We start from the raw sequence: 26,006 nt of genomic DNA on the forward strand, positions 1-26,006 counted from the left end.
TAGAAATGAATGAGCCTGGTGAGTTCTTTTCCTGAAGAGCCCCCACTGTTGCTGGCCCCCTGAGGTGCACCAGGGTTTGAGAATGTGAACTGGGCCAAGCAAATCTCCTTTGGTACTATAGTGATGAGGTGTCAATTTACAGATTTCTCAGTAAGAACTGAGTCATGGGGAAATATGTCCATGGTGCCTAGAGACAGTGTTTCCCTAGAGAGGACTCCTCACCAAGACAGCGAATGCCCCAGAAGTTGACCGAGGCAAGGATCAGAACAGACATGTCTCTGAAGAGGCCAGAAGCGTTCAAGTCAATACATCTATTTTTTGTGCTGCTTGCTGCCCCAGGTCAGTATTTCTAACTTTGAATGTCTATAACTTGATAGAATGATTTCATAGTCTTCTGCTTGGTTTGATTTGTACTCACTTTAGTACCTTTTCATTCTTTTTTTTCTTTAAGTTCTTGGTTGTATTTGTTGCTTAACTTTTTTTGGGGGGTATTTATTTACTTTGGTTTAATTAAAAAATTTTTTTTGTTTGTTTTTATTTATTTATTTGAAAGCAACAAACAGAAGGAGAGAGAGAGAGAGAGAGAGAGAGAGAGAGAGGGAATGGGTGCACCAGGGCCTCCAGCCACTGCAAACGAACTCCGGACGCGTGCGCCCCCTTGTGCTTCTGGCTAACGTGGGTCCTGGGGAATCGAGTCTTGAACTGGCTAATGTGGGTGGGTCCTGGGGAATTTAACCTGGGTCCTTTGGCTTTGCAGGCAAATGCCTTAACCTCTAAGCCATCCCTCCAGCCCCTGGCTCTTTTTTATGTGAGGGAGAGAGGCAGATAGAGAAAGAGAGAGAGAGAATATTAGTATGCCAGGGCCTCCAGCCACTATAATTGATCTCCAGATGCATGTGCCACCTTGTGCCCATGTGTGACCTTGCGTGCTTGCATCACCTTGTGCATCTGGCTTATGTGGGATCTGAAGAATTGAACATGGGTCCTTAGGCTTTGCAGGCAAGCACCTTAACTGCTAAGCCATCTCTCCAGCCCTGATAAAGTTATTTTCTCCATCAAGTGCAAAAGTCAGGAGGCTTTCTCCTCATTTAAACACATTCAGGTTTTGCTTTCTCTCTCAAATAAATAAACAAAAAGATTTTCAAAAAAAATAAAAGGCTGGAGAGATGGCTTAGCAGTTAAGGCAGCTGCTTGCAAAGCCTAAGGACATAGCTTTGATTCCCCAGTACTCATGTAAGCCAGATGCATATAGTGGCACATACATTTGGAGTTTGTTTGCAGTGGCGGAAGGCCCTGGCATGCCTAATCTCTTTTAAAAAAAAAATTCTAAAAGAACATGAACTAAGTATACATTATGCTTTTCCTTTGTGGTTTCAATATATGAAAGAGGTTGGGAATCTGCAGAATTCCTTTATGAAAAAGTATAATTTTGGAATGGAGAGATAGTTCAGCAGTTAAAGCACTTGCTTGCAAAGCTTGATGGCTTGGGTTCAATTACCCAGTACCCACGTAAAGCCAGATGCACAAAGTGGTACATGTCTCTGGAGTTTTACAGTGGCAGGATACCCTGGTGTGCCCACTCTCTCTCCCCTATCTTCTCTCCTTGCAAATAAATAAATAGAAATATCTTTTAGCCAGGTGTGACGACACACATCTTTAATCTCATCACTCAGAAGCAGAGGTAGGAGAATCGCTGTGAGTTTGAGGCCAGCCTGGTACTACCGAGTGAGTTCCAGTTCAGCCTGAGCTAGAGTGAGACCCCACCTTGAGAAACAACAACAAAATTAAAAACAAAACAAAACAAAAACGGTATAACTTTGTGTTTCCTCTAAGATGTTCTAGCTGCTCTAAATTTTGCCATCGAGCATGCCAGCCCCCTCCTGGAAAATGCCTCTGAGCACACACGAGTTGGCACAGTCACTGTGTTTGTCTCGCCTCATGCCACTCTGGTTGGAGATCCTGTCATTCTTAATGCCAATCCTGCGCTGCATCCATTCGTTTTGTCTCGTAGAGCCACGCACCTGTGGGATGTAAGTATGTAGGCAAATAATGTTGTCACTTAATGTGACAAGAGCTCTAGATGCAATTGTCATCCCCTCCCTCTTCTTCTGCATGCTTTTTCTGATAGGCGTGTGTGCTTCTTTATTATTTATTTATTTATTTATTTTTTTTTTGAGAGGTTGTACTTCAACTTGGCATTGAACTCTGCGTTTCCCTTCCTCAGTCTTCTGAGTGCTGAGACTGGCTCTTGTGCACGATGCTAACTTCGCACTCATTCTTTGGGACCCAAAGATGGGTCATATACTCTAAAAGTCTTTGTGTTCAATAAAATCAATTTATTATATAGATATTTTCTTCAGGATCTAGTCAAATGCAGGGCGCTGCCTCTCTTTATGACATTTATTGATCTATAGGAATATGTATTAATTAAGTGAATACACAGAAGTATAAGATTTTAAGTGAGATGTGACCAATGAAGCACAATTTCAGGGTAGTGAGAGCAACTGCCAGGGCTATTTCACTTAGGGGTCCCTGAGAGGGAGATATGCAAAAAGTAATGTGCAGAATGGGCGAGACTCGGGCCGGAGAGAGATGGCTCAGCAGTTAAGGTGCTTGCCTGTGAAGCCTAAGGACTGAGGTTTGATTCCCCAGTCAGCCAGATGCACAAGGTGGCCCATGTGTCTCGAGTTTGCTAGCAGCGGCTAGAGGTCCTGACACACCCATTCTCTCTCTCTCTCTGCCTTTCTTTTCTTTCTCTCAAATAAATACAATTTTTTTTTTAAAAAATGGGGGGCGTTGCTGGAGAGATGGCTTATCGGTTAAGGCGTTCGCCTGCAAGACCAAAGGATCCTGGTTCAATTCTCCAGGATCCGCGTAAGCCAGATGCACATGGTAGTGCATGCATCTGGAGTTTGTTTGCAGTGGCTGGAGGCCCTGGCGCACCCATTCTCTCTCTCAAAAATAAATACAAAAGAAAATGATTTAAAAAAAAATAGACAGAATAGATGAATAGGTGAAGGAGAGAATAGATGAAGGAGCATGGTGACTCTGGAGCAAAGGGAGTGGAATGAGAGATGAGACCACAAAAGAGAAAAAGGACAGAGCCTGCAGGACCTGTGGTCCATGTTAGGGAGTTCTGTTTACTACGCAGCTGTAATAAAGCCCACTTCGTTGAGGTAAAATTCAGGCTCACTATGAGAGATTCACGTGTCTGAAGATCAAGATTCCTCAAAAACAACATAAACCCACTGCATGTGTAACAGCCACCTTGTCCCTCCACCTCACTCTGTGAAACTTGAGAGCAAAGGGACTCATTGCGGGCCTGCAGAACATCGCTGCCGCGGCTCGTGTGCCACATGGAGTGAACTCCTCAGGGGTAATAATGTGCTGAGCCAGCCTGGCTTGGTTCCAGGCTGTGGCTGAGTTGAGGTCGTGTGTCCTTCATGCCTCTTGGCATACTGGTTAGCAGAAGCTCATTCCTCACATGGACATTAAAAAATTGTTACTATCATTATTATTATTTTGTTTTTAATATTTTTAACTCTTTTATTTATTTATTTGAAAGCAGAGGGAGATAAGAGAGAGAAAGAGAGAGAGAGAGAAAGAGAGAGAGAGAGAGAGAGAGAGAGAGAGAGAGAGAGAGAGAGAGAGAACAGGCATACCAAAGCTTTCAGCCACTGAAAATGAACTCCATGTTATGTGGGTCCTGGGGAATCAAATCTGGGTTCTTAGGCTTTGCAGGGGGCAAGTGCCTTATCTGTTGAACCAGCTTTCCAGCACTTTTTTTTGTTTATTTTTATTTATTTATTTATTTGAGAGTGACAGAGAGAAAGAGGCAGAGAGAGAGAGAGAGAAAGAGAGAGAATGGTTGCGCCACGGCCTCCAGCCACTACAAATGAACTCCAGACGCATGCACCCCCGTGCATCTGGCTAACGTGGGTCCGGGGGAATTGAGCCTCGAACCGGGGTCCTTAGATTTCACAGGCAAGCGCTTAACTGCTAAACCATCTGTTCAGCCCCGCCCCCTTTTTTTGAGGTAGGGTCTTGCTCTAGCCCAGGCTGACTTGGAATTTACTACGTGGTCTCAGGGTGGCCTCTTACTCATAGCAATCCTACTTCTGCATCCTCAGTGTTGGGATTAAAGGCATGTGCTACCATGCCTGGCTATAAAAAAATATTTATTTTCGTGTGTGTGTGTGTGTGTGTGTGTGTGTGTGTGTGTGTGCGCGCGCGCCATGGTCTCTTGCCACTGCAAATGGACACCTATCTAGTTTTACATGGGTGGCTTGAGAATTGAACCTATACAGGCAGGCTTTTCAAGTAAAAACCTTTAACCATGGAATCATCTCCCCAGTCCCTCACATGGTCATTTAAGACCCTTTTTAAGATGTCTCCTCATGTTCTATTGGTTAAAGTGAGTCACATGTTTAAGCCTGGCATGGAGAAAGGTAACCATTTTCAGTAGAAGGAACTGCAAAGTCACAAGACAAAGGAATGAATATAGGAAAGGATAAAGCATGGGAGAGATAAGAAACCACTGGAGTGTTTGATAGCAAAGAGACATGGTTTGCTTGTTTTTATTATTTTAAAGTTTATTTATTTATTTACAAGCAGAGAGAGAGAAAAAGAGAAAGAGATAGAGAGGAGAGAGACAGAGAGAGAATGGGCACACTAGTGCCTCTAGCCACTGTAACTAAACTCCATATGCATGCGCTTCCTTGTGCATCTGGCTTATATCGGTCCTGGGGAATCGAACCTGGATCCTTTGGCTTCTCAGGCAAATGCCTTAACTGCTAAGCCATCTCTACAACCCCACATTATATGTAATGTATGTTATTTCTTTGAGAGAGAGAGAGAGGGAATGGGCATGGCAGGATCTCTCTAGCCACTGCAAATGAACACCAGATGCATGAGACATCTTGTGCATCTGGCTTACGTGGGTTCTGGGAAAGTGAACCTGGGTCCCTAGGCCTCACAGGCACCTTAACTATTGAGCAATCTCTCCAGTACCCCCCTTTTTGTATTGTTTTGGGTTTTTAAGGTAGGGTCTCACTCTAGCCCAGGCTGATCTGGAATTCACTATGTACTGTCAGGCTGGCCTAAAACTCATAGTGATCCTCCTACCTCTGCCTCCTGAGTGCTGGGATTAAAAGTGTGCATCCCCTTGCCCCACTCTTGATTTTTTTAAATTTAACATTTTGTTTATTTATTTGAGGGAGGGGGAAGATAGACAGTGAGAAATAATGGGTGTGTGCCAGGAACTCCAACCACTGCAAATGAACTCCAGACGCATGTCCCCCCCTTTTGTACCTGGCTTCATGTGGGTACTTGGGAATTGAACTAAGGGCCTTAGGCTTTGCAGACAGGCACTTTAACCACTGAACCATCTCTCCAGCCCTCTAATTTTTTCTTTTTCTTTTTTTTTTTTTGAGGTAAGGTCTCACTCTAGCTTAGGCTGACCTGGAACTCACTATGTAGTCTTAGGCTGACCTCAAACTCATGGTGATCCTCCTATCTCTGCCTGTGGGATGAAAAAGCCAAATAGCGCTGGAGGCGTCACTTAGTGGTTAAGGTCCTTGCTTGTGAAACCTAAGGACCCAGGTTCGATTCCCCAGTTCCCATGTAAACCCCAGGGATTAAAGGCATGCGCTGCCATGCCCAGCTACCCTCTAGTTTTTAAAATATTTTTAATTAATTATTTTTATTAGAGAGAGAGAATTGGCATGCCAGGGTCTCTGCCACTGCAATTGAACTCCAGGTGCTTGTACCACCTAGTGGGCATGTGCGACCTTGTGCTTGCCTCACTTTTGTGCATCTGGCTAATGTGGGACCTGGAGAGTCAAGCATGGGTCCTTAGTCTTTGCAGGCAAGTTCTTTAACTGCTAAGCCATCTCTCCAGCTCCCTCTATTTTTTTAAGAATAAATATTTTATTATTTGAGAGAGAGAGACAGACAGACAGACGGACAGACAAAATGGGCATTTCAGGACCTGTAGCCACTGAAAATGAACTATAGACATATGCTGTACCTTTTTGCATCTAGCTTTATGTGCTTACTGGGGAATTGAACCCAGGTCCTTTGGCTTTACAGGCAAGTGCCTTGACTACTGAACCATCTTTCCAACCCCAGCTTACTTTATTTGTTTATTTTTTTTTAAAAGGATAACTTTATCTACTACAAGAACATATTCTAAAAGAACAAAGGAGGTCTGCCATGGGGCTTGGAATACCCATGCCAAATATTGGTATTGTCAAACTTTTAAATTTGTCTCCAATGTCAGTTTGGTACCACATGTTATCTCACATTTATTCTCTATTAAACCTCCTTTTTTTTTTTTTTTATGAGGTGGGGTTTCACTCTAGGCCAGGCCGACCTGAAACTCATTAAGTAGTCTCAGGGTGGCCTCAAACTCGTGGCAATCCTCCAACCTCTGCCTCCCAAGTACTGGGAGTAAAGGCGTGTGCCATTACACCTGGCTTAAACTTCTGTTATAAGTCTAAACAATAGCAAAATAGTAGCAGAGTACCCAATAGTTTTGCTTATTATTGTTGTTGGTGTTATAATGGTGAAGTGGTGAGCAGGCTGTTCTAAGTACAGAGTCTGAGAGCTGGTTTGGAGGTTCTGGCAGGGCAGTGCGGCTGCGCGGACACCCGTCACTGAAGACCGGGCCTCCTCTATTTGGGGAAGGAAGGCTGTCCTCTTTTAGGGGGCCGACCGCTTTAGGAGGGACACACATGGAGCAGTGAGGGAGGAAGGGGATACCCACCTAGCCAGCCAGATCAGCCGAATCAGCCCTGACGATCAATGGGGTGACAGACGTCACAGACAGATCGCCCTCATACCCTGGGCACAGAGTTTGAAACCTGAAAAATACATTTTTTTTTCTACTATAGTCCCTCTGGTTACTATGGCAACACAGACTTGGGGAAATTACATGGTTTTCTCCGCTTTGGTTTTCTTTTCTGGAAAATGAGAAATAATAATAATAACAATAATACCACCTCATTCAAGGACTGAACAAAGATCATATGAGATATATACGGAATGTCATTTTGCTGGTTGGTCCATTAATAGGTAGCGGACACATAGTATTTTTCTATCATAAATATATTTATAATCCAATTATGTAACTACATTATAGATACTTAAAAAAACACAAGAAATATGTGGCTACTTATCTAAGCTTTATTATGGTTGGATATAGAGGTGCATACTTTTAATCCCAGCACTCAGGAGGCTGAGTCAGTGGGATTGAAGATCATGAGTTTGAGGTCAGCCTGGGCTTCATGGTAAGATCCTATATTTTAAGAAAACCAAATAGGGCTGGAGGCGTCACTTAGTGGTTAAGGTCCTTGCTTGTGAAACCTAAGGACCCAGGTTCGATTCCCCAGTTCCCATGTAAGCCAGATGCAAAAGGTGGCCAGTGTGTCTGCAGCTGTTTTGCAGCGGCTTGAGGCCCTGGCGTGCCCATTCTCTCTGAGTTTCCTCTGTTTGAGTCTACCTCTCCCTCTTTCTCTGTATCTCTCATAAATAAATAGATAGATAATATGCATATATATTCATTTTTTTGAGGTAGGGTCTTGCTGTAGCCCAGGCTGACCTGGAATTCACTCTGTAATCTCAGGGTGGGCTTGAACTCACAGCAGTCCTCCTACCTCTGCCTCCCGAGTGCTGCAATTAAAGGCGTGTTGCCACCATACCTGGCTGATAAAATATTTTTTTAAAGGCCAAATAGCTAGGTGTATATTTGTTTGGAATCCTAGCATGGTGAGGCTGAGGCAGGATTGCAATGAGTTTGAGGTTAGTCTGCTCTACAGAGTTCCAGGCCAGCCTGGGCTGCAGTGAGAGGACTTAACTCAACAAACAAAGCAATGATAAGTAAAATAAAACAAAAGCACAAATCTAAACTACCACGTCATAGGTCAGCTTCGGATGGCTTTAGAAACAATTTGATTATGAGACACTTTCATATCATAGGAATATACCTCAAAGCAAAGGCTAAATGAACATCAGTGTTAAGGAGAAAGAGGCACAGTCATTGTCCTGTATAGAGCTTCCTCCTCTGCCACATACATGATTATTTGATTGGCAAAAGACTGTTTGAAGTTAAGAGTCATGTCTGGACAGGCAAAGCAAACATCACACCCAACAAAAACAAAACTCATCTCCTGGAGACTTAAAGTGAATTGTTTACAGGGAGAAATCACGGAAACCAGACATGGTCTGCTGCATTTACCTACTCTTTTTTTTTTTTTAACTGAGCAAATAATTCATTCAATTGTAAATCAGCAATTGTATTTCTTTTTTAAAAAAATACATAAGCATTGCTATTAATGAGACCCTAAATTTGTCCATTGAGGATTTCAATTTCAATTTTTTTAAATCAAGAAATTCCCTCAAAATTCCTTCAGGCTTCCTTTTCTAAATGTTCAGGATAGATCATTTCTTTGGTTCAGGAGTTAAACCACTATCTTGACACTGGATCTTACTCAGCTTGAATAACAGAAGCATGATTCTTTAAAATTTTTTTTTTTTTTTTGGTTTTTTGAGGTAGGGTCTCACTCTAGTCCAGGCTGACCTGGAATTAACTCTGTCATCTCAGGGTGGCCTTGAACTCATGGCAATCCTCCTACCTCTGCCTCCCGAGTGCTGGGATTAAAGGCGTGCGCCACCACTCCCGGCAAAATTTTTTTTTGTTTATTATTTATTTATTCATTTGAGAGCGACAGACAGAGAAAGAGGCAGATAGAGAAAGAGAGAGAATGTGCGCGACAGGGCTTCCAGCCACTGCAAACGAATTCCAGATGCATGCGCCCTCTTGTGCATCTGAACATGGGTCCTGGGGAATAGAGCCTCGAACCAGGGTTCTTAGGCTTCACAGGCAAGCGCTTAACCACTAAGCCATATATGTTTTCTTTTTCAGTGCCCATAATTCAGGATTTTGGGGTTTTATTTATAAGCTATTTTGGGCAACAGTTGGAAAGTAGGAGGCACAGTGAAAGTTGAGAAAAATCTAAATTTCCTTCTTATGGAAGAAGTCTTTTGTTCTATACATTAACACAGTGCAATGACTTCAAATAAATTCCTTGAAAAAAAGAAACAAATGACCCAGACTAGAAGACAAGCAAAATATAAATACATGTGCATACATAGATGTTGACTGACAACTTTCTTTACACTGATGTGTTTAATTTATAATACGTAGGACGTCACCGCTACTCTCGGAGAAGGGAACAAGATGCCTTCAGTCCAGTCCTTGATGTCAGCAATGTCCACTGTTGAGTATCTTCCCTGGTGCTTTCTCTCTCCCATTGAACTGCATGCAATGCGGCTTTTTCCAGCTTTCTGTCAGCTGGTCTACATGAAGGAGGTTTTCAGCTCAGTTCCAGCAGGATTTCTCAGTGGCCTTGCAGCCCAAGTATATGGAGTCTTCAGCAATAGGGTCTTACTATCTATTCCTGGTGGGAAACCAAGGGCCTTGGCAATGGCCTGTAATGTTTTGGGAGCATTAGTGACCTCCCTGGCCAACAACTCACTGGGAAGTATCCCATCCCTGGCACTGAAAAATTTCCAGTGACAATCTAGGGCTTTGGAGTGTTCCATTGTCCAAAAAAGTAGGTTTCCATGGGACTTATTTATATCCTCTGAGATTTTGATTAGTCTCCCCTGCCTCCTTCGCCTTTCCTTTTCTCAATCTCTTCCCTTGACCTCACTTTGGCCATTTCGCCTCCATTAATCTGTTCTTCTACATATATATAATATATTCCTCCTCCTTCCCTTTCTGTTCTCTTTATATCTCCTTTATAGCTTACTGGTCTGTGCTACTGAGTTTTATTCCTATTCACATAGAAGTCCAATCATTTGTAGCTGGGTACATGTCTTTAATCCCAGCACTTGGGAGACAGAGGTAGGAGGATCACCATGAGTTTGAGGCCATCTTGAGACTACATAGTGAAATCCAGGTCAGTTTGGGCTAGAGCAAGACCCTACCTCGAAAAACTAACAACAACAACAACAACAACAGAACAAAGAACAAGATTTTTATGCCTTTTAAGGAAATGCTAGCCTAGCCTGGCAGTGTCAGCATTCAGGAGGTCGAAGTACGAGGATTTTGAGTTCTAGGCTAGTCTGAGCTACATAGTGAAGCCCTGTCACCAAAAAATTGCTGACTAAAGCCAGGCATGAGGTACACACCTGTAGTCCCAGCTACTTGGGAGGCTAGGGATGGAGGATCACTTGATCTCATGAATTCAAGGCCAGCCTGGGCTATGTGAGACCCTATCTCAAAACACAGGCTGGGAAGATGGCTCAGTGGTTAAGGTACTTGCTTGCAATGCCTACAGGTCTGGGGTTCAATTCCCAGGTTGCCTATGTAAACCATAGGCAAAAAAGTGGCTCAAGGTTCTGACATTTGTTTGTAGTGTGAAGAGGTCCTGGTGCAAACACACACATATATAAATGAACATAAATAAGTAATTAATTAAAATGCTTAAGAGCTAATTGACATTAAAAATCATACCAATAAAATCTTTTGTGTATATCCTTATGAGGTGAGTTATTTCTTTCATTTTTCTTCTGTTTAAAATTTTAGCTACTCACCATTGGAGTTCCCAAGCTGGACTTTGAGGTGGTGGCACTCTACTCCTTGACAATATATGCCAAGGACAGCCTTCGGGCAGCAGCATGGCAGACCGTGTTAGTCCAGATTGCGGATGTGAACGAGCCACCTGCCTTTACTGGGTCCCTTGCCCAGGGAGACCAAGGTATTGCAGGTCTGCTCTTGGGACACAAAGGTCCTGGGAACACAGATGTAGGCCCTGTGACCCATGTTCTTGCTATGTGCACTCATGGTGTCGTGGCTATATGTCGGCACTGCCAGGAACAGGCTGGAGCCTTCAGGAGATGGGCCTGAGCTGCCAGGCAGGGCTAAGGACCCCTGGGCCACAGGAGGCCACTCCCTCTCCAAGTCTAGCACACCTGAATTTAGGCTCTGCCCTGTGACCTTTGGCCAGTTGCCTAGGAAACTTCTTATCAGCCAGCAGCCTTCACAGAGCCCATCCCCCTGCGACCCTCTTCCCGCCACTGTGTAGATCATCTGACTGTCTCCCTACCTGCCGGAATGACCGTCCCTAGGCATGGGCTAGCAGCCTTTGAACCCACAAATCCCCTTAGGACCCTCTTCCCACTCTCAACTGCTTATGAACCCATTTCCCTGACAAGTACACCAGCTGTTCACTGAGACTGCCTCCCCAAAGTGGTTCTTACGTTGAACACAGGGCCACGCTCATGACCTAGCTCTCTACCATTTCCTGGATGCCTCCTGAGAACTGTGGCCCCAGGATCCAGGGACCCACAGCTATAAGGCTGGCAAGGCAGCAGCAGCCGTGATCAGTAGCTGACATTTATTTGTGCCCTAAGTGCACCGAAGCCCATCTTTTTTTTTTTTTAATTTTTATTTATTTATTTATTTGAGAGCGACAGACACAGAGAGAAAGATAGATAGAGGGAGAGAGAGAATGGGCACGCCAGGGCTTCCAGCCTCTGCAAACGAACTCCAGACGCGTGCGCCCCCTTGTGCATCTGGCTAACGTGGGACCTGGGGAACCGAGCCTCGAACCAGGGTCCTTAGGCTTCGCAGGCAAGCGCTTAACCGCTAAGCCATCTCTCCAGCCCCTGAAGCCCATCTTTGCCTTATCTAACACTCACAGCAATGTAGGTAAATTCTGAGATCCCAAGCTCCTTTGTCTAGATCACAGCCACAGGTAAAATGACTTGCCCCATGTTGGAAATTATCCATTTAGTTGTTTGGTGGCTGTGCACTAAAAGTCGTCTCTTATTCATGTGATTATTTAATTCACAGTGTCACTAGCTATTGAACTGGAAGCTTCATGAAGTCAGTGGCCATGTCTCTTTTGCATCTTGCTAGTTTGCACTCCTGACTTGCCTTATCATTTTCCTCTCATTCTGTATAATCCAGAATGCAATTCCTATATGTAGGTGTAGATATAATTAATGCAAATGTAAACAAGCCGTGGTTCAAATGTTGGGGTGGCCATTAACTGGAGTGAGTCACTTGCCTTATAAATCTCAGTTTCTTCATTGTCATGGCTTGCATGTGAAATGCCACCCCTCCAGGCTCACTTGTTTGAACACTTGTCCCTAAGTGTTGGCATTGTTTGGAGATATTTATAGAACATTTTGACAAGAAATTAAAAATAAAATTATTTATTTATTTTTTGTTTTTCGAGGTAGGGTCTCACTCTAGCACAGGCTGACCTGGAATTCACTATGTAGTTTCAGTGTGGTCTCGAACTCAAGGCCATCCTCCTACCTCTGTCTCTTGAGTGCTGGGATTAAAGGCATGTGTCACAACTGGCTTAAAAAAATATTTTGTTTACTTATGTATTTCCAAGGGGAGAGAAAGAGAGAGAGAGAGAGAGAGCAAGTGAGTGCACCAGAACTTTTAGCTGCTGTAAATGAACTCCAGATGCATGTGCCACTTTGTGCATTTGGCCTTACATGAGTACTGGGAATCAAACCTGGGTCATTAGGCTTTGCAGGCAAGTGCCTTAACTACAGAGACATCTCTCCATAAGTATACATATTTAATTTTTTTTTCAAGGTAGGGCCTGGCTTTGGCCCCAGCTGATCTGGAATTCACTATATAGTCTCAGAGTGGCCTCCAACAATCAGCTCTCCTCCTACTTTTGCCTCCTGAGTGCTGGGATTAAAGGTGTACACCAGTTTGTTGTTGTTTGTTTGTTTATTTTTATTTATTTATTTGAGAGTGACAGACAGAGAGAGAAAGAGGCAGAGAGAGGGAGAGAGAGAAAGAGAGAGAAAATGGACACACCAGGGCCTCCAGCCACTGTAAACTGCAGGCTCATGCTCCACCTTGTGCATCTGGCTCACGTGGGTCCTGGGGAATCGAGCCTCAAACCAGGGTCCTTAGGCTTCATAGGCAAGTGCTTAACTGCTAAGCCATTTCTCCAGCCCCTGTACACCAGTTTTTAAACCTCAGAGCATGACACAATAGATAATAAATGATATCTGTTATTATTTTTAGTTTTTTTTTTAAGTAGAGTCATCATATTATAAACATACGGACTAAGCAAGTACAATGGTTTAAATTTTATCTAAAATACTGAAGTGGATGAGAGGGTTTGGATTTTGGTCTTGGTGAAACCCATGAAGTCACATCTGTTGTTTTTTTTTTTCTGGCAGTTACTGAAATTTATATCACAGAAGACACTGCCCCAGGCACTGTCATTTACAAAGCAATGGCCAAGGACCCAGAGAATGCTGTTCTGGAGGTAATTTTCTGGTATCTTTGAGAAAGGGAATATCAGTGTCCAGTGTTTTTTTTTGTGTAATTGCATTATATATAAAGGAATAAAGACATCAAGTCACTAATATCTACCAGTTGGGTTATGTTAGGTTGGGACAGGCTCTCAAGATGAAGTCACCATGGCCAGCAGAATGGTGTCAGAGGCATGGGGAAGTGGATTATCCACATTCTTCAAGAAACCACCCGGTCACTAGCCCCTCCTTGCCTAATAATGCCCCAGGTCATGGTTTCCAGCCCCCTTTTCTCGTTAGTCACGTGGTCACTATTGTGGTATCATGCCCTAGCTATTCGAAATGATTGATGTAATGATCTCCCCTAAAGGAACTTTTCTTTTTTGTTTTTTTAAATTTTTTCAAAAATTTTTTTTGTTGTTTATTTTTATTTATTTATTTGACAATGACAGAGAGAGAAAGAGGCAGAGAGAAAGAGAGAGAGACAGAATGGGCATGCCAGGGCCTCCAGCCACTGCAAACAAACTCCAGACACGTGCGCCCTCTTGTGCATCTGGCTAATGTGGGTCCTGGGGAATCGAGCCTTGAACCGGGGTCCTTAGGCTTCATAGGCAAGTGCTTTACCGCTAAGCCATCTCTCCAGCCCTAACGGAACTTTTCTATTCAACTTAACAAATGAAGTTTTCTTTCTCCTTCCTCACCTTCCCCTAACTGAACAAACCCTATAAAGCCCACGACCCGAAAACTCAGGTTGGCTGTGCTCCACTCTTGAGAATCAGTCTTACCAGCTTGTGTCTTTCCTGAATAAAAGCTTCCGTCTTTGCCTCAGAGTGGTGTGCGTGCTCTTGGCCACTCCCAAACCTTACAGGTTCCAAGCATACCTTTTGCTTCAGTTATTAGGATAGAAATGATTGAGAGCTGCTGATCTGGGTAATTGTTGCCCTTCTGCACATGCAGACACACAGGCGAATCCTCCAGAACATAAGATGCTGAGCTATCCCATTTCATTCTTGGGGATCTTGGATGCACATGTTGTAGAGAAACAAGCTTTCTGGCAGAATTAATGTGCATTTCAAAATGCTTAGGTCTCATCCTCTGGCTTCATATATCCCAGGTAGAGAAGAAATTTGGGTACCAGCTTAATTCCTTATGCGGTAGTTTGAATATATTTCCCCCAATAGATTCAGGAGTTTTATTAAAACTTCCTGGATTTCCAGCTACCTGGATGAAGGAAGTATCACTGGGGGTGGGTCTGAATTGCAGAGTGTCTGAGTTCTGTGTGGGTGCCTGGAGTGTGCTGGCTTGTGCTGGTGGTGGCTGCTTCTCTGTCGCTGTGAGGATCTGATAAAGGGTCGGGTGGGGGGTGGGGAACTTCTGCCATATGGCATGTCTCCTGATCTATAAGCTTCAAGTAAGCGCCATTCCTCCCGTCCAGAGATTCATCCCAGCAAGCGAAACTCACTGTGATGCCTTTATCAATATAAATCACTTACCACAACTACTCTGTTGTTTCAACTTTAGAACTGGCAAAACGGTCAATTCCCCCTTTATTTTTTTCTGTATCATCCTCTCTCTCTCATCACAATCTAACATAAACAATGTAAACGGACTTTCTAAAATGTAAAATAGCTTGTAAACGGCAGGATTTACATTACTGTTTTAACTTTTAATGTCAATGGCACTAAACTATAATGTCTCTAATAGGCTGAAAGGCAAGAATGACACGCTTTAAATTCTTAATGCTGTAATGTTTTCCCAAACTGGTTAAAAAATGAGAGCCTAGCCGGCTGTGGTGGTGTATGCCTTTAATCCTAGCACTTGGGAGGCTGAGGTAGGAGGTTGGCTGTGAGTCCAAGGCCATCCTGGGACTACATAGTCCGGGTCAGCCTGGGCTACAGGGAGAACCTGACTTGACAAACAAAACAAAAAGCAAGGGAGAAAGAGACTTGTTCCAGTTGATGTGCCATGTATCCTCCATTTGCAAGTGACTTGTAATGGTCCTAGATTCTTCCTCAAGGCATCTTGATTCTTAAAAACCTTTACTTACGCAGTAGATGAATACTCATATCTGAGCTATTGTCCACATGGCTTTCAAAATTGTGGAATACACTTGAGTAATTACACAATGCAGCACTGTGGCTGTCAAGATCCCTCCCCCCCATTTGTCATGTCTTCCCCCCAGTAGCACAATGCCACCCCCGGGATGGTACTGGAAAGGTCACGGTTTCCTTTACAACATGTAATTAAACAACCTAATCATGCAGATTGCTCCAAACCAACACATTCCAGATTATAGTGTTAAATCCAACATTGAACAGCTCCAGCCACACAGGAGCCAGACATCATACTGCGATTGCTTCCTGAGGATTTTCCATAGCAGTTCATCCACAAGGTTGATATTTCAGGGTGGAGAATATCTGATAGTCCAGTAGGTTTTACTTGTGACTCTAACATGCAATCAAAATCACTTACTAGCCAGTTGACACAAGTCATTCATTTCAAATGACGAACTCCCAAATGCTTGCTCTCTAACCCAATAAATGCTTCTAGGCCTGACCCTATATTTTTTCTCAAGAGAGAATTGGTTCTTGGCTCACATTTGGAAGATCCATATGATGTTCTTTGTGAATGTAACCAAACGTGGAATGACATTTCAGTTGTGACATAGGCTGTGGGAACTTGCATTTGGACACGCCACTCCTACACACATCCTCTGACACAATAGGTTGGACCAGATGTGTTATTTAAGTACTATGACTGGGTTGCCGTCTTCATTGCAGCCTTCATGTTGACTCAGAACAAAATGGGCTTAATAGGAAAAAGAACTTTGTCACTAGTTTGGAGCAGGACAGATGATGATAGTGACATTAATAGTTGTTAAGAATGTATCATGTGACAGGCACCTATTTACATCACCGAATGCCCATATTAATCCTTGGGGCAGACATTATTGTTTGCTAAATCAACTAGTTAGTCAGTAGGGAGCAGCAGGTCTTTTAATTTCTAGACAAGGAACGTTATCTTCAACATCAAGTTGTAGATTTGAGATTTCACAGCCATCTTGTTCTGAATCTTGGTGTTCCCGAACACACCAGTGACGCCTACCATGTATTTCACAAGCACAAGTTCCACCACGTAGTACCATGGGAAAAAATGAACTCTCCCGTGGGCTAATGATCTTGGGAAGGTTATCTACATATCTCCCCTGAATTCATTCCATGTAGTTAACAGCTCCCTGGCATTGTCTAAGAGACTTGTGTGTTTAGTTAGGTTTCGTTTCAATTATTTGTTCATTGGACTTAAAAAAGTACATCATTTGTTAAGATTTCATGGAACACTCAAGTAGCATTTCAAAGAGGAGAAAGCTTACACCACAGCCCAGTGTCATCACTGGGGTTGTTGGTTTCTTGAAAGATGAAATCTCAGAACAGGATCCTGCTGATGGAGCAGATGTGAAAGCAGTGAGTCTGGGTGTCATCCATAACCAGGCCACTTGAATTCGAGGACCAGGGTCATCCGTGTTGTCCACTACTGCTATGCTAGGTTAAGGATATCCTACACCATGTTGCAGGGAATATTCTCACACAGCAAAAGTAGAACCACTTCTCCTTACAATAAAGAAAGACTGAGCAAAGTGAAAGCTTCTCTTGGATTCCTGTTGGAAAACTGTCACCCCAAGGATCTGAAGTTGCAATGAGGTGCTAGGGGTCCAGGAAAGTCCTTGAACCCCAAACCCTAGATTTCTTTCTAATTTTAATTAACGAATTGAATAAAAAAATAAGACTGAGAAGGATAATTATTAAATTATTATATTTATTGAGGTAAGTACAGAGCCAAGGAAAGGCACCCACGTGGCTGGAGATCCTATGTGGAGGGCCTGGAAAAAATCGTGGAAAGAAAAAAGAAAGCCAGGTGTGGTGGTGCACACTTTTAATCCCAGCACTTGGGAGGCAGAAGTAGGTGGATTGCCATGAGTTCGAGGCCACCCTGAGATTACATAGTGAATTCCAGGTCAGCCTGGGCTAAAGCAAGACCCTACCTCAAAAAAAAAAAAAAAAAAAAAGAGAAAAGAAAGTTTAAGGAGCTCCTTCCATGAGGGAAGCTGGAGGGGGGATAAAGAACCCATGTGGACAATAAGGGATAGGGGGCCCTCATGGCTAAGTCCGGGCCTGGACCTGAGCTGGGCCAGCCCAGACCCAGCCAAAGGAAAAACCCACAGCTGGAACTTCCCAAGTTGTCCCAGAGCCTGCCCTCCCCATGCAAAGATATTTATAACGTTACAGTGGTGGGCTGTCTTCTGGCTCAGGTGCACCAGAGGGACACAAGGTTGGTTAGGGCTAGGGGCTGTCTTAGGCAGAGGTTAGCCCTGACACCGAGTTCTGAGGTCTGAACTTGACCAAGCACAATGTTTATATCTTATGAAAGACCTCCCTCCCAGGAGGGGTCCTGGCTGTTTGCAGAAAAACAGGTCTAAGGAGCTAGGCAAGAGATAAGAAGTCAGATCATCTTTGATTTCTAACAAGTGCAAACTTTCCTGCCCTTGTTTGTTTTTCTACCCCTACCTTCAGGGTCCACTCAATCTAACTGTACCCCCCTCTCAAAGAGACAAATGAATCCAGAGTGTCAAGCTGGGTTCTGCTTACTTGGAACTGTTATGGGGTCTGGTGTTGGACAAGTAAGACCATTAACTCATGGAATGTGAGGCAAAATTTTATTAGGCAAAAAGAGACAAAAAGGAGAAAGCTGGTGCACCAGGCCTGCATCCCAGAGTTCGGGATCTCAAGATGCAGCCATGATCTGTTTGGAGAGTCAGCTTTTATTGGAAATAACCACATGAGGTTTATAGTAAAGACAGGATTGGGTGTTAAACCACAAAATTATAAACTGTTAAACAATGGGAAGGGGTTATTACAAGAAGTCTCAAGGTTCCATAGGCGGCATTGAGGCAAGAAACATTCTATGCTACGTAATCACAAAGATATTTAAAAACAAAGAGATACAGGGAGGTCATGGTATATTGCACAGAAAGACCATCCCATTCTTATGTAACAGTAAACACATGCACTGCACAGAGGGAGCATCCCGTTCCTTAGGTGACAGTAAACACCCGCACTGCACAGAGGGACCATCCCGTTCCTTAGGTGACAGTGAACACCCACACTGCACAGAGGGACCATCCCGTTCCTTAGGTGACAGTGAACACCCGCACTGCACAGAGGGACCATCCCGTTCCTTAGGTGACAGTGAACACCCGCACTGCACAGAGGGATCATGCTGTTCCTTAGGTGACAGTAAACACCCGCACTGCACAGAGGGACCATCCCGTTCCTTAGGTGACAGTGAACACCCACACTGCACAGAGGGATCATCCCATTCCTTAGGTGACAGTAAACACCTGCACTGCACAGAGGGACCATCCCGTTCCTTAGGTGACAGTGAACACCCACACTGCACAGAGGGACCATCCCGTTCCTTAGGTGACAGTAAACACCTGCACTGCACAGAGGGACCATCCCGTTCCTTAGGTGACAGTAAACACCTGCACTGCACAGAGGGACCATCCCGTTCCTTAGGTGACAGTAAACACCTGCACTGCACAGAGGGAACATCCCATTCCTTAGGTGACAGTAAACACCCGCACTGCACAGAGGGACCATCCCGTTCCTTAGGTGACAGTGAACACCCACACTGCACAGAGGGATCATCCCGTTCCTTAGGTGACAGTGAACACCCGCACTGCACAGAGGGATCATCCCGTTCCTTAGGTGACAGTAAACACCCGCACTGCACAGAGGGATCATCCCGTTCCTTAGGTGACAGTGAACACCCGCACTGCACAGAGGGATCATCCCGTTCCTTAGGTGACAGTGAACACCCGCACTGCACAGAGGGATCATCCCGTTCCTTAGGTGACAGTGAACACCCGCACTGCACAGAGGGACCATCCCGTTCCTTAGGTGACAGTGAACACCCACACTGCACAGAGGGACCATCCCGTTCCTTAGGTGACAGTGAACACCCACACTGCACAGAGGGACCATCCCGTTCCTTAGGTGACAGTGAACACCCACACTGCACAGAGGGACCATCCCGTTCCTTAGGTGACAGTGAACACCCGCACTGCAGAGGGACCATCCCGTTCCTTAGGTGACAGTAAACACCCGCACTGCACAGAGGGATCATCCCGTTCCTTAGGTGACAGTAAACACCCGCACTGCACAGAGGGATCATCCCGTTCCTTAGGTGACAGTGAACACCCACACTGCACAGAGGGACCATCCCGTTCCTTAGGTGACAGTGAACACCCACACTGCACAGAGGGACCATCCCGTTCCTTAGGTGACAGTGAACACCCACACTGCACAGAGGGACCATCCCGTTCCTTAGGTGACAGTGAACACCCACACTGCACAGAGGGACCATCCCGTTCCTTAGGTGACAGTAAACGCCAGCACTGCACAGAGGGACCATCCCGTTCCTTAGGTGACAGTAAACACCTGCACTGCACAGAGGGAGCATCTCGTTCCTTAGGTGACAGTGAACACCCACACTGCACAGAGGGATCATCCCGTTCCTTAGGTGACAGTAAACACCCGCACTGCACAGAGGGATCATCCCATTCCTTAGGTGACAGTGAACACCCACACTGCACAGAGGGATCATCCCGTTCCTTAGATGACAGTGAACACCCGCACTGCACAGAGGGATCATCCCGTTCCTTAGGTGACAGTAAACACCTGCACCGCACAGAGGGATCATCCCGTTCCTTAGGTGACAGTGAACACCCACACTGCACAGAGGGATCATCCCGTTCCTTAGGTGACAGTAAACACCCGCACTGCACAGAGGGATCATCCCGTTCCTTAGGTGACAGTAAACACCCATACTGCACAGAGGGAGCATCCCATTCCTTAGGTGACAGTGAACACCCACACTGCACAGAGGGATCATCCCGTTCCTTAGGTGACAGTAAACACTTGCACTGCACAGAGGGACCATCCCGTTCCTTAGGTGACAGTAAACACCCGCACTGCACAGAGGGACCATCCCGTTCCTTAGGTGACAGTAAACACCCGCACTGCACAGAGGGAGCATCCCATTCCTTAGGTGACAGTAAACACCCGCACTGCACAGAGGGACCATCCCGTTCCTTAGGTGACAGTGAACACCCGCACTGCACAGAGGGAGCATCCCGTTCCTTAGGTGACAGTAAACACCCGCACTGCACAGAGGGACCATCCCGTTCCTTAGGTGACAGTGAACACCCGCACTGCACAGAGGGAGCATCCTGTTCCTTAGGTGACAGTAAACACCTGCACTGCACAGAGGGACCATCCCGTTCCTTAGGTGACAGTGAACACCCGCACTGCACAGAGGGAGCATCCCGTTCCTTAGGTGACAGTAAACACCCGCACTGCACAGAGGGATCATCCTGTTCCTTAGGTGACAGTGAACACCTGCACTGCACAGAGGGACCATCCTGTTCCTTAGGTGACAGTGAACACCCGCACTGCACAGAGGGAGCATCCCGTTCCTTAGTTAACAGTAAACACCTGCACTGCACAGAGGGACCATCCCGTTCCTTAGGTGACAGTGAACACCCGCACTGCAGAGAGGGATCATCCCGTTCCTTAGGTGACAGTAAACACCTGCACTGCACAGAGGGACCATCCCGTTCCTTAGGTGACAGTAAACACCCGCACTGCACAGAGGGACCATCCCGTTCCTTAGGTGACAGTGAACACCCGCACTGCACAGAGGGATCATCCCATTCCTTAGGTGACAGTAAACACCCACACTGCACAGAGGGATCATCCGTTCCTTAGGTGACAGTAAACACCCACACTGCACAGAGGGACCATCCCGTTCCTTAGGTACAGTAAACACCCGCACTGCACAGAGGGACCATCCCGTTCCTTAGGTACAGTAAACACCCACACTGCACAGAGGGATCATCCCGTTCCTTAGGTGACAGTAAACACCCGCACTGCACAGAGGGACCATCCCGTTCCTTAGGTGACAGTAAACACCCGCACTGCATCGAGGGATCACCCTGTGCCTTTCACATCCCATTTTCCAGAACAGAAGGTGTGGAAAGAAGAACCTGGTAGAGAGACTTACGTGAGCTGAGCCTGAATTTACACAAGGTTTGAAATGTCTGCATCGTGCGGTGGAGCCTCCCGCTTGCCCTGCGGCTGCAGTCCTGTGCAGGACGACACTTGCATGTTTTAGGACAAGCGACCCTATTAGCTTCTGACAGTGGAAAACCAAGAAAAGAACACAGAACACAGAATACGTGTTATAGAGAGAAAGAGAATCAGTGTGAAATAAATGTAGAGACTTTTTTCCCATAACAAAGCTCTGCTCTCTTAGAAAGAGAAGGAAGATTTGTTTTATGTAATCTAAAATACACACACACACACACACACACACACACACACACACACTCCCCTCTAGACATATTCAAGCTTCAGGACAAAGTATTGAAAAAAGACAGGGGTGGTGGGGGAATCACCCATTGTTCCTATGGGGGAATAAGAGTAAGAATTATGGCAGACTTTTCATTAGAAATCATGCAAGCTGAGACTGAAATTAAATAATTTAAAAAAGTATTTGGGAGGGGGGAGGAGAGGCATATAGAGAGAGTGGGCATGCCTTCAGCCACTGCAAACATATTCCAGATGCATGTGCCATCTTGTCCATCTGGCTTATGTGGATCCTGGAGAAGTGAACCTGGGTCCTTTGGTTTTACAGGCAAGTGCCTTAACCTCCAAGCCATCTTTCTAGCCCTGAAATGGAATATTTTAAATAATTAAAGAAAAAGCATAATTTTAAATACTTTATTATTCATTTGAGAAAGAGAGGAGGAGAGGGCTGGAGAGATGGCTTAGTCATTAAGCGTTTGCCTGTGAAGCCTAAGGACCCCAGTTTGAAGATCAATTCCCCAGGACCCACGATAGCCAGATGCACAAGGGGGCGCATACATCTGGAGTTCGTTTGCAGTGGCTGGAGGTCCTGGCGTGCCCATTCTTTCTCTCTCTATCTGCCTTTCTCTGTCTGTCTGTTGCTCTCAAATAAATAAATAAAAATAAACAAAAAAAATCAAAAAAAAAAAAAAGAAAAAGAAAGGAGGAGAGGGAGAGGGAGGGAGGAAGAGAAAGAGAGAGAGAGAGAGAGAAAGAGAGAGAGAGAGAGAGAATGGCCACGTCAGGGCCTCTAGCCACTACAAACTCCAGACACATATGCCACCTTGTGCAGCTGGTTTACATGGGTCCTGGGGAGTTGAACCTGGGTCCTTTGGCTTTGCAGGCAAGTGCCTTAACCGCTTAATCTCTTGGGCCCCCAAAACACTAATTTTATAATCAGCGAAATTATATTAAACTTGTACACTTTAAATCGAGCATTTTAAGCAGAGTGTGGCAGTGCACACCTTTAATCCCAGTACTTGGGAGGCTGAGGTAGCATCGCTGTGAATTCAAGACCAGCCTGGGAGTGCAGAGTGAGTTCCTGGTCAGCCTGGGCTAGAGGGAGACCCTACCTCAAAACCAACAAATAAGAAACTGACGGGCTGGAGAGATGGCTTAGCGGTTAAGCGCTTGCCTGTGAAGCCTAAGGACCCCAGTTCGAGGCTCGGTTCCCCAGGTCCCACGTTAGCCAGATGCACAAGGGGGGCGCACGCATCTGGAGTTCGTTTGCAGAGGCTGGAAGCCCTGGGGGGCCATTCTCTCTCTTTCCCTCTGTCTTTCTCTCTGTGTCTGTTGCTCTCAAATAAATAAATAAATAATTAAAAAAAAAAAGAAACTGACGCAATAACTTAAAATGTTTAGAAAGTAAAATGATATGTTAAGAGAGAACATAATATAAAGTACTCAATTAAAACCAAAAAGGAGAAACAGAAAGGAATAAATGTAATCCATGGCAAAGTTACAATGGTGGGTCAGATAGTCCCAAATGCACTAATTCAAAGAGATTCTTGGAGTAGGCTAAGGAGAGAGGGCCCAACTACATGAAACCTACTTAAAATATTTAAAAAAAGGTTGAAAGGAAAAGGATGGAGAAAAGATCTGCCATGTTAACACCAAGCCAGGGAAAGCTGAAGGAGCTGGATTAATTGCCAAAAGCCAAAAGTAAGCAGGTAGCTAAGAAATTGCCAGCAGGACAAGTCAGCAGCACCTTGGTTTCATGTTGGAAACGTTTAAGCATTGTGATACAGGGCCTGCCTCCCTCCATCTCCAAGGGTGTGAAGCTGCGGGGTAACACTTGGTAAGGGTTGGTAAGCACCATTCGAGACAAACGGCTCCTGTCCGCGATGGCCATCCAGTGCCTCCCTGGGAATCCCAGTGCCATCCCAGGACTACCACACACCAGCCTCCCCACAGACCCTTTCCCGCTGCAGCCCACGTGCTCCTATGCTCCCCAGCTGAGTGGCGGTGGTCGACGAGCGGTGGTGAGGGAAAGGTCTCTTTTACCTGTGATATCACAAGTCGGATCGGAAGTCTGAATGCCTTATCTCAGTTTTATTCTGACTTCAAAAGTCCTACTTTAAGCTGGGCGTGATGGTGGACACCTTTAATCTCAGTGCTTGGTATGAGGATCCCTGTGACTTCGAGGCCAGCCTGAGACTACATCGTGAATTCCAGGTCAGCCTGGGCTAGAGCGAGACCCTACCTTGAAAAACAAACAAACAAAAACAAACAAAAAGTCCCACTTTGGAGGATAATGGAAATGCCTCTAAGCAAGTAGTGGGGGAAGAGAATTAATTATCTTACTCCACATTTATTGATTTATTATCTTTCTATTCCTTAATGGTTAAATAAATATATGTCCTAATGATATCTTTCACAGTAATATGTTATGCTTAGTGTGTCCATGGAAACAGTTATGAGCATTTTGTGCAAATAGGCTCAGGCTCTTAAGACTAGCATCATGCTTGGACAGTGGAGAGAGACAAGTGACAGGAGGTCAGGACAGATGCGACTGGAAAGAGACAGGGATGTTTTCATAAAATAAGATTTAATATCTTCAAGATAAAGTAATTGATTCAAGGTACCCAAACGTAGCGACAAATCTCAGAATGTACATATAAGGATGCATGGTGGCAGGACTGGGTAGATGGCTCAGCGGTTAAAGGCGTTTGCTTGCAAAGTCGGTTGGCCCGGGTTCGATTCCCCATTACCCATGTAAAGCCAGACACACAAAGTGGCACATGCATCTGGAATTAGTTTGCAGTGGCAAGAGGCCCCGGCACACCCATTCCCTCTTTCTCTATCTTCTTGCAAATAAATAAATACAAATACATGAAGCATTACTTATTTTGTTTCACCTACATTCTAATAACTTACTAGAGAGATTTTTAAACTTTAAAATAAAGTAATAATTCCTGAAAGCTCCATGATTGCCATTGAAAAATAAAAAGGTGTAGCATTTAATGAAAAATACAGATCTACAGTTTTATTGTTTTTACCTCTTTGCTAAAATAAATGTCAAAACAATGTAGGCTACAGATTACATGTGGAAATAAACAATATTTTCTGTCCATTCAAATGAATTGAATGAAGGCTGACAATGATGAGATTTTTATGGGAAAGTGATATTTGGAAATTCTAAGGGCATAATTAGTGGCAGCATCACCAAAAGGCTCAACAATTATACTGTAGCAGGGCTTTTAATTATGGGTCTAAGGAGTTTAATTATATACTCCTGTTTTATCACTCAGCTGTAAAACAAACATTAAAGGGAAGAAAAAGATGAGTCTATTGCATTAGAAACCAGAATATGTAATTTTTTGCTTTACAATCTGGGGTTGTTATTCTGCATGTAATGGATTGTTTTAAAGCATAATCATGGGGGGGGGGGCGGGGAAGGCCCACATCCTTTGAAAAGCATCTGCATTTTCAATTGTTACATTTCACCAGGGAGAAGCACATATTAAGTAGGTAAAATGTGTGCAGCTGGTGGAAGTACTGGCTCTCATCATTTCTACACATATATTTTAGTCAAAATTAATAATAGGAATCTCTTTCCTTCATGCCTCCGAGAATAGATCAGGATTCTTGTGGTTGCAATAAATAGGAAAAAAAAAAAAAGAGAGACAGAGATTTGTGATTGCAGTTTCTGGACTGTCCGTGGGTTTCAAGCCCAGCTGAATACTGTATAAGTAAAGGGAAGAGCATTTGCTCTAGGACCTATGGCCTTCAGTCCGTCCTTCGTCTTTGGAAGTAGCTGATGGTAGAAATGAGAACCAGAGTAAGGCAGCGGGCCTGGAAGCTTCCTGTCCGCGATCTCAGCTCCCACTGCGGCTCCGCCTGGTTACGAGCTCGTCCTGAACCAATCAGCGTGGGCAGACAGGACATAGTGCAGGGATTGGCTGAGGCCCAGGTCACGTGTTCTGCCCAGGTGTGTGGGAGTTCGACCAGAAAGTCTCCCAAGCTTGAGAATGAGGGAAGCTGTTATTAGACGGAGGAGAATGGATGCTCTACCATCTAAACCAACTACAATCCAGTGGCGTTCACGGTGTTTCCACCGGACTTTCTGTAGCAGGGGATACTCTACCAAGCTTGTCCAAAATATCCTGTTGAGATGGAAACTGCAGATTGCCCAGGAAAAGCAGTGTGTCTCCACAGCCTCGCCTGGGGCCTGGAGGAGCTCCCCATGTCCCGTCTATGCTTGCTGGCCTCTGGCGATGCTGCAGGGCTCTGACTGGGCAG

At 44.9% G+C, this 26,006-nt stretch overlaps 1 protein-coding gene across 1 annotated transcript in view; it reads left to right on the forward strand.

Annotated features, from left to right (window-relative positions):
* Positions 1-272: 272 nt before the first annotated feature.
* LOC105944215 (cadherin-related family member 3) overlaps positions 273-26,006 on the forward strand; it is an 85,412-nt gene continuing 59,678 nt past the window's right edge. Inside the window, exons 1-4 of the mRNA XM_045135668.1 lie at positions 273-339; positions 1,834-2,030; positions 10,592-10,763; positions 13,225-13,313. Coding sequence (XP_044991603.1) covers positions 273-339; positions 1,834-2,030; positions 10,592-10,763; positions 13,225-13,313 — 525 coding nt within the window. The remainder of the gene's footprint in view (positions 340-1,833; positions 2,031-10,591; positions 10,764-13,224; positions 13,314-26,006) is intronic.

The sequence above is a fragment of the Jaculus jaculus genome, chromosome 16 (genome assembly GCF_020740685.1).
Source record: "Jaculus jaculus isolate mJacJac1 chromosome 16, mJacJac1.mat.Y.cur, whole genome shotgun sequence".
Taxonomy (NCBI): domain Eukaryota; kingdom Metazoa; phylum Chordata; class Mammalia; order Rodentia; family Dipodidae; genus Jaculus; species Jaculus jaculus.